Raw genomic sequence first — 12,599 nt, 5'->3', positions numbered from 1 at the left:
ATGTTAAAGCCCTGGAGAGAGTGCAGAGGAAATTTACTTGAATGATACCAGGAATGAGGAATTTTAGATACAAGGAAAGATTGGAGAAATCCGGCTTGTTCTCCTTGGAGCAGAGAAGATTAAGAGGTGACCTTAGTGAGGTGTTTAAAATTCTGAGTAATTTTGACAGGGTGAAGAAGGATATTCTGTTTCCACTCGTTGGCCTGTCAGTGACTAAAGGTCTTTACTCAGAGAGCGGTGGGGGTTTGGAATGTGCTGCCTGGGAGAGCGGTAGGGGTGGATTCCATCGGAGGTTTCAGAAGAGAGCTGGATATATATTTGAAAGTGGTGAATTTAGAGGGTTACAGAGATAGGGCTGGGGAATGGGACTAGCTGGGTTGCTGTACTGGGAGCCGATGCACACACCATGGGCCAAATGGCCTCCTTTTGTGCTGTAAAATATTGTGGTTCTATGAATTTATATAGAGGGATCTTTTCTCTGTGGGGGTAAAAAAATTAGTTCCCTGCTGCATTCGTAACCACCTCAATCACTCAAATTGACACCCTTTTCTCATGTGTATCAATTGCTGCTCCCTTTGAAACTTTGTGGTGGGATCCTCCAGTTCGCCAGCAGCGCACTTACGCCCAGGGATTTCCCAGCAACGGGAGGGGGTGCCACAATGGGAAACCCCATTGGCCGGCGGATGGACGGAATATCCTGCTGCTGGAGGGGGCGCGCCACACCAAAAAACAGGTGCAGCGGGACGGAGAATCCCGTCCTGTATTCTTGTGACTGTCCTGATGAGTGCAAGACGAAAAGCTTCAACAGCCTGTCTACCTTTTCAGCAATACTCAAGTCCTGTGATGAAAGTGACTAAAAACAAAGAAATATTGAATGAGAAACAAAAACAGAAAATGCTGGAACATCTCAGCAAGTCTGGCAACATCTATGGAGAGAGAACAAAGCTAATGTTTCGAGTCTGGATGATTCTTTGTCAGAGCTGAACTGAATGAGGTTGGAAGATGCTGTATGGCTCGATGACTCTATAACAAGTGAACGCCGAAATAATATCAAAAGCTGAAAATGAAGTTCTTTGCACACGTTATCCTTGGAGACGGTTTGGAGTGCCGAATCATCACTGGAGGGATTAGTGGAAGAACAAGCAGACGAGAGTTAAGAAAGCAATTACAAAACATTAAGGACTGGCTGAAGCAAAACTCCCCCAATGCAGCCATCCACTGTTGCTCTGATTAGGAAGTTTCGAAGAGCACGATTATCTATGCCACTAGGTGTGGAACTCAGACAATGACAACAATAACCCAGGTGCCTCTACTCTCACTCCCTCTTCAGAATTGTCACGCTTTTGTGTATCTTGTCTCTCTGCATTTTTCAAAGCAAGATTAATCACCAGTGTTTTCATAAGCATTTAATCTGCAAATGCGTCTGCCCATTTCACGAACCTGACCAAGTCCTTGTGAAGTCTATCACTGTCCTCACTCTTCACAATACTGCCAAGCCTTGTCTTACCCAAAGCATGACATTTATCCGATCGTGTTCTAGTCCTCTAAAATTTAAATACAGATTAATTATTTCAGCACCTGTCTGGGAGTTGGCGAAGCTGACACCCAGAATCACAATGTCCACAGGAGTGGTCAGTACGAGCAGCTGTCGGATATGAGGCTGGAATATCCCTAGAAACACAAATTAGATTCTTATTAAAGAGTTGGCCAGATGAAATGAACATAAAATCCAAAGTCAGAAACCATCCAACTCTGGCGTTTAAAACAAACAGATCCACTACTCACACTGCATGTTTACAGTCTCTGTCCCGAGGACCAGTGTCCAGTCCATCAACCTGTCACAGTCTCTGTCCCGAGCAGCAGTGTCCAGTCCATCAACCTGTCACAGTCTCTGTCCCGAGGACCAGTGTCCAGTCCATCAACCTGTCACAGTCTCTGTCCCGAGGACCAGTGTCCAGTCCATCGACCTGTCACAGTCTCTGTCCCGAGGACCAGTGTCCAGTCCATCAACCTGTCACAGTCTGTCCCGAGGACCAGTGTCCAGTCCATCAACCTGTCACAGTCTCTGTCCCGAGGACCAGTGTCCAGTCCATCGACCTGTCACAGTCTCTGTCCCGAGGACCAGTGTCCAGTCCATCGACCTGTTACTCTGTCCCAAGCAGCAGTGTCCAGTCCATCGACCTGTCACAGTCTCTGTCCCGAGGACCAGTGTCCAGTCCATCGACCTGTCACAGTCTCCGTCCCGAGGACCAGGGTCCAGTCCATCGACCTGTCACAGTCTCTGTCCCGAGGACCAGTGTCCAGTCCATCAACCTGTCACAGTCTCTGTCAGCAGTGTCCAGTCCATCAACCTGTCAGTCTCTGTCCCGAGCAGCAGTGTCCAGTCCATCGACCTGTTAAGTCTCTGTCCCAAGCAGCAGTGTCCAGTCCATCGACCTGTCACAGTCTCTGTCCCGAGCAGCAGTGTCCAGTCCATCAACCTGTCACAGTCTCTGTCCCGAGGACCAGTGTCCAGTCCATCAACCTGTCACAGTCTCTGTCCCGAGGACCAGTGTCCAGTCCATCAACCTGTCACAGTCTCTGTCCCGAGGACCAGTGTCCAGTCCATCGACCTGTCACAGTCTCTGTCCCGAGCAGCAGTGTCCAGTCCATCGACCTGTTACTCTGTCCCAAGCAGCAGTGTCCAGTCCATCGACCTGTCACAGTCTCTGTCCCGAGGACCAGTGTCCAGTCCATCGACCTGTCACAGTCTCTGTCCCGAGCAGCAGTGTCCAGTCCATCGACCTGTTACACTGTCCCAAGCAGCAGTGTCCAGTCCATCGACCTGTCAGTCTCTGTCCCAAGCAGCAGTGTCCAGTCCATCGACCTGTCACAGTCTCTGTCCTGAGCAGAAGTGTCCAGTCCATCGACCTGTTAAGTCTCTGTCCCAAGCAGCAGTGTCCAGTCCATCGACCTGTCACAGTCTCTGTCCCGAGGACCAGTGTCCAGTCCATCGACCTGTCACAGTCTCCGTCCCGAGGACCAGTGTCCAGTCCATCGACCTGTCACAGTCTCCGTCCCGAGGACCAGGGTCCAGTCCATCGACCTGTCACAGTCTCTGTCCCGAGGACCAGTGTCCAGTCCATCAACCTGTCACAGTCTCTGTCCCGAGCAGCAGTGTCCAGTCCATCAACCTGTCAGTCTCGGTCCCGAGCAGCAGTGTCCAGTCCATCGACCTGTCACAGTCTCTGTCCCGAGCAGCAGTGTCCAGTCCATTGACCTGTCACAGTCTCTGTCCCGAGCAGCAGTGTCCAGTCCATCAACCTGTCAGTCTCTGTCCCGAGGACCAGTGTCCAGTCCATCGACCTGTCACAGTCTCTGTCCGGAGGACCAGTATCCAGTCCATCGACCTGTCACAGTCTCTGTCCCGAGGACCAGTGTCCAGTCCATCGACCTGTCACAGTCTCTGTCCCGAGCAGCAGTGTCCAGTCCATCGACCTGTCACAGTCTCTGTCCCGAGCAGCAGTGTCCAGTCCATCGACCTGTCACAGTCTCTGTCCCGAGCAGCAGTATCCAGTCCATCGACGTGTCACTGTCTCTGTCCCAAGCAGCAGTGTCCAGTCCATCGATCTGTCACAGTCTCTGTCCCGATCAGCAGTGTCCAGTCCATCGACCTGTCACGGTCTCTGTCCCGAGGACCAGTGTCCAGTCCATCGACCTGTCAAAGTCTCCGTCCCGAGGACCAGGGTCCAGTCCATCGACCTATCACAGTTTCTGTCCCGAGGACCAGTGGTCAATCCATCGACCTGTCAGTCTCTGTCCCGAGCAGCAGTGTCCAGTCCACCGACCTGTCACAGTCTCTGTCCCGAGGACCAGGGTCCAGTCCATCGACCTATCACAGTCTCTGTCCCGAGGACCAGTGGCCAATCCATCGACCTGTCACAGCCTCTGTCCCGAGGACCAGTGTCCAGTCCATCGACCTGTCACAGTCTCTGTCCCGAGGACCAGTGTCCAGTCCATCGACCTGTCACAGTCTCTGTCCCAAGGACCAGGGTCCAGTCCATCGACCTATCACAGTCTCTGTCCCGAGGACCAGTGGCCAATCCATCGATCTGTCACAGCCTCTGTCCCGAGGACCAGTGTCCAGTCCATCGACCTGTCACAGTCTCTGTCCCGAGAACCAGTGTCCAGTCCATCGACCTGTCACAGTCTCTGTCCCAAGCAGCAGTGTCCAGTCCATCGACCTGTCACAGTCTCTGTCCCGAGGACCAGTATCCAGTCCATCGACCTGTCACAGTCTCTGTCCCGAGGACCAGTGTCCTGTCCATCGACCTGTCACAGTCTCTGTCCCGATCAGCAGTGTCCAGTCCATCGACCTGTCAGTCTCTGTTCCGAGGACCAGTGTACAGTCCATCGACCTGTCACAGTCTCTGTCCCAAGGACCAGTGTCCAGTCCATCGACCTGTCACAGTCTCTGTCCCGAGCAGCAGTATCCAGTCCATCAACCTGTCACAGTCTCTGTCCCGAGGACCAGTGTCCAGTCCATCGACCTGTCACAGTCTCTGTCCCGAGGACCAGGGTCCAGTCCATCGACCTATCACAGTCTCTGTCCCGAGGACCAGTGGCCAATCCATCGACCTGTCACAGCCTCTGTCCCGAGGACCAGTGTCCAGTCCAACGACCTGTCACAGTCTCTGTCCCGAGGACCAATGTCCAGTCCATCGACCTGTCACAGTCTCTGTCCCGAGGACCAGTGTCCAGTCCATCGACCTGTCACAGTCTCTGTCCCGAGGACCAGGGTCCAGTCCATCAACCTGTAAGTCTCTGTCCCGAGCAGCAGTGTCCAAGTCCATCGACCTGTCACAGTCTCTGTCCCGAGGACCAGTGTCCAGTCCATCGACCTGTCAGTCTCAGTCCCGAGCAGCAGTGTCCAGTCCATCGACCTGTCACAGTCTCTGTCCCGAGGACCAGGGTCCAGTCCATCGACCTGTCACAGTCTCTGTCCCGAGGACCAGGGTCCAGTCCATCGACCTGTCACAGTCTCTGTCCCGAGGACCAGTGGCCAATCCATCAACCTGTCACAGTCTCTGTCCCGAGCAGCAGTGTCCTGTCCATCGACCTGTCACAGTCTCTGTCCCGAGGACCAGGGTCCAGACCATCGACCTGTCAGTCTCTGTCCCGAGCAGCAGTGTCCAGTCCATCGACCTGTCACAGTCTCTGTCCCGAGCACCAGTGTCCAGTCCATCGATCGGTCAGTCTCTGTCCCGAGCACCAGTGTCTAGTTCATCGATCTGTCTCAGTCTGTCCCGAGCAAGTGTCCAGTCCATCGATCTGTCTCAGTCTCTGTCCCGAGCACCAATGTCCAGTCCATCGATCAGTCAGTCTCTGCCCGAGCACAGTGTCCAGTCCATCGATCTGTCTCAGTCTCTGTCCCGAGCACAGTGTCCAGTTCATCGATCTGTCTCAGTCTCAGTCTCTGTCCCGAGCACCGGTGTCCAGTCCATCGATCTGTCTCAGTCTCTGTCCCGAGCACAGTGTCCAGTTCATCGATCCGTCTCAGTCTCTGTCCCGAGCACCGGTGTCCAGTCCATCGATCTGTCTCAGTCTCTGCCCGAGCACAGTGTCCAGTCCATCGATCTGTCTCAGTCTCTGTCCCGAGCACAGTATCCAGTTCATCGATCTGTCTCAGTCTCTGTCCCGAGCACTAGTGTCCAGTCCATCGATCGGTAACAGACTCTGTCCCGAGCACCAGTGTCCAGTCCATCAATTTGTCTCAGTCTCTGCCCAAGCACAGTGTCCAGTCCATCGATCGGTCAGTCTCTGTCCTGAGCAAGCATCGGATTCAGGGAAATTAATAACGGAAAGGAATGATATGGCAGAAAAATTGAATTTTGCATTGGTCCTGACTGTCGAGGATAAAGCAACATCATAGAAATATCTCTAAATCTGGAAATGGAAGGGTGCTTTATTTCAAATTCTAATTTAACATCTACTCTGGTGAGATGTGAAGCTGGAACCCGAGAGCATTACTCTTGGTTTGTGGTTTGGTGAGACTGGAGGAAAAACCTTTCCATGGGAATCCGGAGCTCACTGCCTGAAAGGGTGATACAAGCAAAAATCCCCCCCTTGAAGAAGTATTTAGATGAGCATTTGCTATGCCACAGCGGCATACAGGGGTATGGAGCAAGTGCTGGAAAATGGGATAAAACAGATAGGAGCTTGGTGGTAGCACAGACACGCTGGGCCGAAAGGCCTCGTTCTGTGCTGTACAACTCTGACGATAGAGAGGGCCACATATTTAATAATGAAAGCCGGGTTCAACACTCACATTCCAATGCGCAAGTGTGAGAGGATGCAAAGAATCAGCTCTGACTCCCAGCGGCCGATTGCTCAGAGATTGTGAGACCCCAGCGGCCGGTTGCTCAGAGTTTGTGACTCCCAGTGGCCGGTTGCTCAGAGTTTGTGTCACTCCCAGCGGCCGGTTGCTCAGGGTTTGTGTCACTCCCAGTGGCCGGTTGCTCAGAGTTTGTGAGACCCCAGCGGCCGGTTGCTCAGGGTTTGTGTGACCCCAGCGGCCGGTTGCTCAGAGTTTGTGAGACCCCAGCGGCCGGTTGCTCAGAGTTTGTGTGGATTGGAACTAGGATGAGCAGCTGGGTCTGGGTCTGCTCCTCAGCAACTGGAACTGGAACAAACCACTCACCTGTTCGAGGTTTTACCAGACCCACCGACAGAATTGTCTCACTCAGTCCGTCGAAGTACGCCAAATCACCCCTGAAAGGGAAGCAGTGAATGAACAGAGGAGAACAATGGATTTCACAATGGATTTGACTTCGCAGGAGGGGGCCAGTGTTCAGGTAGGTGGTTTGAAGTGTGTCTACTTCAATGCCAGGAGTATACGAAACAAGGTAGGGGAACTGGCAGCATGGGTTGGTACCTGGGACTTCGATGTTGTGGCCATTTCGGAGACATGGATAGAGCAGGGACAGGAATGGATGTTGCAGGTTCCGGGGTTTAGGTGTTTTAGAACATAGAACATAGAACGATACAGCGCAGTACAGGCCCTTCGGCCCACGATGTTGCAGCGAAACAAAAGCCATCCAACCTACACTATGCCATTATCATCCATATGTTTATCCAATAAACTTTTAAATGCCCTCAATGTTGGCGAGTTCACTACTGTAGCAGGTAGGGCATTCCACGGCCTCACTACTCTTATGTAGGGAAAATCTTATGAGGAAAGGCTGATGGACTTGAGGTTATTTTCGTTGGAGAGAAGAAGGTTAAGACGAGACTTAATAGAGGCATACAAAATGATCAGGAGGTTGGATAGGGTGGACAGTGAGAGCCTTCTCCCGCGGATGGATATGGCTGGCACGAGGGGACATAGCTTTAAACTGAGGGGTAATAGATATAGGACAGAGGTCAGAGGTAGGTTCTTTACGCAAAGAGTAGTGAGGCCGTGGAATGCCCTACCTGCTACAGTAGTGAACTCGCCAACATTAAGGGCATTTAAAAGTTTATTGGATAAACATATGGATGATAATGGTATAGTGTAGGTTAGATGGCTTTTGTTTCGGTGCAACATCGTGGGCCGAAGGGCCTGTACTGCGCTGTATCGTTCTATGTTCTATTGTGTGAAGCTGCTCAGGTCTGGCAGCAGCTGCAGGCCCCACAATACAGGAGGCCATCCCGCCCAGTGAGCTGGCACCGACCTGCTGGAAAAGCATCTTACCAAGGCCCATTCCCCCACCCTGTCTCCGTGACCCCACCTACTGCGCATCTCTGGAGAAACACAGATAACGTTTAGAGTCTGTATGACTCTTCAACAGAACTGAGGAGGGATAGAGATGGAATGAATTATAAAGCTGGAAAAAGGGTGGAGGAGGTAGAGCAGCATCGAATAGGCCAGAGCTCAGGACAGATTGACCAAGATGTCACAGACACAAGGCAAGGTGGGTGTGAATGGTGGCATTAAGGACCAAAGACACCCACGTGCTGTAACTGTTTTATGCATCACCCAGTTTGCCTTTCATCTCCACTGTGTAGAGACTGTCGAGGGAAGAGCGAAAACAGCGGAACAAATTAAGGGACGTGCACGTGGAATGTTGCTATACCTAAAAGGCGTGTTTGGGCGCTTGGGTAGTGAGGAGGTAACAGGGCAGATATGCAGTCGGTGGGTTTATAATGAATATTGGTGGTCTGTCTATCGCTAGAAATGGAGAGTGAAGGAAGTGAAGTTTTGGAGATGGACCATGTGAAAGTGAGAGAGAGGCGGAAATTGGAAGTACAAATCAATAAATCTTTCCAGGCCCAGACAACAGCATGAAGCAGCACCGATACGGTCATCGATGTCACACAAGAGTTCTAGGTGGGGCTTGAGAAGGACTGGAACAAAGAATATTGCACATAACCCACAAAAAGACGAGAATAACTGAGGCCCGTATGGGTACCCAGAGCCACACCTTTCATTTGTCAGAAGTGAGATAAGTTAACGGACAAATTGTTTCGTGACCGGTGACCAGACAAGTTCACCGGCATGGAGGAATCGTGGTGGGAAGGGTTTTTTGGGCCTCTACTTGAGGAAGAAGCAAAGAGAGAGGAGGCAGTCGGGCCGGAGAACTGATAATCGTTGACATGACGTGAATATGACCATGAGAAATAGAACAGGAATCGGTGATTCGGTGCCTCGAGCCGGTTCCGCTATTCAAAAAATCATGGCTGATCCGACATTCCTCGATTCCCTGACTGATCAAGAATCTGTCTATCACAGCCTTAAATATACACAAAGACTCTGCCCCACAGCTCGCTGGGCCAAAGTCTCACAGCCCTCAGAGAAGAAATTCCTCATCATCTCAGTGTTAAATTCGCCCCCCTATATTCTGAGACTTTGCCCTCTGGTCTGAGACTCTCCGTAAGACATAGGAGCAGATTCAGGCCATTTGGCTCAACAAATCTGCTCCACCATTCGATCAGGGCTGATAGGTTTCGGATTCCCATTCTCTTGTCTTTTCCCCATAACCCCTGATCCCCATATTAAGCAACTCAGATATACCACTTTGGATGCTGTTGAGAGGAATGATAGTCATAATTTTTAGTGTCACAAGTAGGTTTACATTAACACCGCAATGAAGTTACTGTGAAAAGCCCCTAGTCGCCACATTCCGGCGCCTGTTCGGGTACACTGAGGGAGAATTCAGAATGTCCAATTCACCTAACAGCACATCTTTCGGGAGCACCCGGTTAGGATGGGAATAGAGGGATACAGACCCCGGAAGTGTAGAAGATATTTGTTTAGACGGGCAGCATGGTCGGCGGAGGCTTGGAGGGCCGAAGGGCCTGTTCCTGTGCTGTACTTTTCTTTGTTCGTTGTTCATCCTGAGGAAACCCACGCAGACACGGGGAGAACGAGAGGACTCCGCACAGTGACCCAGTGGGGAATCGAACCTGGGACCTTGGCGCTGTGAAGCCACAGTGCTAACCACTGCGATACCATGCTGACCTCTCTGGAGAAAAGGCAGATTATCTAAATGGTGGAAATGCAGGAAAAGGGGACGTGCAACGAGACCTGGGTGTGATGGTGGGACAGTCGCTGAAGGTTGGCGTGCGGGTACAGCAGGCGGTGAGGAAAGCTAATGGCACACTGGCCTTCATCAAAGAATTACAGAAAAATACAGTGCAGAAAAGGCAGAAAAAGTACAGGAATGCAATAGTTATACTGTAGTGCATCTTGTAGATGGTACACACGGCTGCCAATGTTTGTCAGTGGTGGAGGGTTTCAATGGAAGGGGGAACAATCAAGCGGCTGTTTTGTCCTGGATGGTGTTGAGCTTGAGTCTTGGTGGAGCTGCCTTTCTATTTTTGCCGCCAAAGTGGATAACCTCACATTTACCCACATTATATTGCATTTGCCAAGTGTTTGCCCACTCAGCCAGCCTGTCCAAGTCACCCTGCAGCCTCTCTGCATCCCCCTCACAGCGCACACTGCACCCAGCTTAGTGTCGTCTGCAAATTTGGAGATATTGCAATTCCTTTGTCCAAATTATTAATATATATTGTGAAGAGCTGGGCCCCCAGCACTGAACCCTGCGGTACCCCACTGGTCACTGCCTGCCACTCTGAAAAAGACCCGTTTATTCCCACTCTCTGCTTCCTGTCTGCCAACCAGTTCTCTATCCACGTGAATTACCCTCAATACCATGAGCTTTAATTTTGCTCCCTAATCTCTTGTGTGGGACCTTTGTCAAAAGCCTTTTGAAAGTCCAGATACACAACATCCACTGGTTCACCCTTGTCCACTCTACTGGTCACATCCTCAAAAAGTTCCAGAAGATTTGTAGAGCATGATTTCCCTTTAGTGAATCCATGCTGACTTGGACCGATCCTGTCCCCACTTTCCAAATGCTCAGTTATTTCATCTTTAATAATTGACTCCAGCTTTTTCCCCACCACGATGTTCAATTGCTGACTTGGGTCACTGTCTGTGCGCAGTCTGTACCTTCTCCCAGTGTCTGTGTGGGTTTCCTCCCACAAGCCCTGAAAAGACGTGCTTGTTAGAACAAAGAACAATGCAGCACAGAAACAGGCCCTTCGGCCCTCCAAGTCTCTACCGGTTATGATACCAACCTTTGCCAAAACCCTCAGCACTTCCTTGTGCCGTATCCCTCTGTACCCATCCTATCCACGTGTTTGTCAAGGTGCCTTTTGAACGCCGTTAATGTATCTGCTCCACAACCTCCCCTGGCAACGCGTTCCAGGCACTCACCACCCTCTGCGTAAAAACCTGCCTCGCACATGTCCTCTAAACTTTGCCCCATGGACCTTAAACCTATGCCCCTTGGTGCCTGACCCCTCCACCCTGGGAAAGAGTGCCTGCCCATCCACTCTATCCATGCCCCTCGTAATCTTGTCGACCTCTATCAGGTCACCCCTCAACCTCCGTCGTTCTAACGAAAACAGTCCTAGCCTATTCAGCCTCTCCACATAGCTAACACCCTCCAGACCAGGCAACATCCTGGTAAACCTCTGCACCCTCTCCAAAGCCTCCACATCCTTCTGCTGGTGTAGCAACCAGAATTGTGCGCAATATTCCAAGTACGGCCTTACCAAGGTTCTATACAACAGCAGCATGACTTGCCAGTTTTGATACTCGACGCCCCGTCCAATGAAGGCAAGCATTCCGTATGCTTTCTGGACTACCTTGTCCACTTGTGTTGCCACTTTCAAAGATCTGTGGACCTGCACGCCCAGAGCTCTCTGACTTTAGGACATAGGACATAGAACATACAGTGCAGAAGGAAGCCATTCGGCCCATCGAGTCTGCACCGACCCATTTAAGCCCTCACTTCCACCCTATCCCCGTAACCCAATAACCCCACCTAACCTTATTGGTCACTAAGGGCAATTTGTCATGGTCAATCCACCTAACCTGCACGTCTTTTGACTGTGGAAGGAAACTGGAGCACCCGGAGGAAACCCACAAAGACACGGGGAGAACGTGCAGACTCCGCACAGACTGACCCAAGCCGGGGATCGAACCTGGGACCCTGGCGCTGTGAAGCCACAGTGCTAGCCACTTGTGCTACCGTGCTGCCCTTTCTACATTCCTAAGAGTTTTGCCATTTACAATATATCTCCCCTCTATCATCCGCTAACTTAATCAGACACTTTCCTCCAAATCGTTTATGTACACCACAAACAACAGAGGCCCCAGCACCGATCCCTGTAGAACACTACTAGTCACAACCTTCCAGTCAGAAAAACACCCTCTACTGCTACCCTTTACCTTCTGTGACTGAGCCAGTTCTGTATCCATCTCACCTCCGATCCCGTGTGACTTCACCTTCTCTACCAGTCTGCCATGAGTCACCTTGTTAAGTAGTCCAATCCTTTCCCTGGTCACCCTCTTGCTTTCTATTCTATTCCCGTTTGATTTAGAATTCTCACAGTGCAGGAGGCCACTCTGCCCATCGAGTCTGCACAGACCCTCTGAAGGAGCACCCGACCTAGGCCCACTCCCCCACCCTAAAACCATAACACGACGAACCAGCACACTGTTACACACTAAGGGGAAACTTATCATGGTCAATCCATCAAACCTGCAAATCTTTGGACTGTGGGAGGAAACCGGAGCACCCGGAGGAAACCCACGCACACACGGGGAGGATGTGCAGACTCCACACAGACACTCGAGGCCGGAATTGAACCCGGGTCCCTGGCGCTGTGGCAGCAGTGCTAACCACTGTACCACCTCGTCGCCCATAAGATGCCATCTAGAAACCCACACACTGCTCGTCCTGCAGAATGAGATACTTACCCATCCTCATAATTCCACATGAAGATGTCGCTGTCAATGGTGAGCCAGGCTTTGCCAATCTCCGGAAAAACACCCATCATGCAATTGCACTGCATGTCTGCACTAGATGTAAGGAACCAACTGACCGAGTCTGAGAGTGAACCCCGAGAGCGACCGAGTCCGACGGTGAACCCCGTGCCCGACACTGAACCCCGAGAGCAAGACCAACACTGAACCCCGAGAGCGACCGAGCCCGGCGGTGAACCCCGAGCCCGACACTGAACCCCGAGAGCGAGACCAACACTGAAACCCAAGAGCGACCGAGCCC

General features: G+C 51.6%; 1 protein-coding gene across 4 annotated transcripts in view; it reads right to left on the bottom strand.

The window, feature by feature from the left end:
* Nucleotides 1-12,599, bottom strand: part of nup155 (nucleoporin 155) — a 404,177-nt gene that overhangs the window by 367,895 nt on the left and 23,683 nt on the right. For all 4 annotated transcript variants that reach the window (XM_072515568.1, XM_072515570.1, XM_072515569.1 and 1 more), the window contains exons 4-6: nucleotides 12,293-12,389; nucleotides 6,680-6,750; nucleotides 1,579-1,671 (exon numbers count right to left, since the gene is read on the bottom strand). In XM_072515568.1, the coding sequence (XP_072371669.1) occupies nucleotides 1,579-1,671; nucleotides 6,680-6,750; nucleotides 12,293-12,389 (261 nt within the window). The remainder of the gene's footprint in view (nucleotides 1-1,578; nucleotides 1,672-6,679; nucleotides 6,751-12,292; nucleotides 12,390-12,599) is intronic.

Source organism: Scyliorhinus torazame, chromosome 9 (genome assembly GCF_047496885.1).
Source record: "Scyliorhinus torazame isolate Kashiwa2021f chromosome 9, sScyTor2.1, whole genome shotgun sequence".
Classification (NCBI taxonomy): domain Eukaryota; kingdom Metazoa; phylum Chordata; class Chondrichthyes; order Carcharhiniformes; family Scyliorhinidae; genus Scyliorhinus; species Scyliorhinus torazame.
This window is presented reverse-complemented; position numbering and strand designations above follow the sequence as displayed.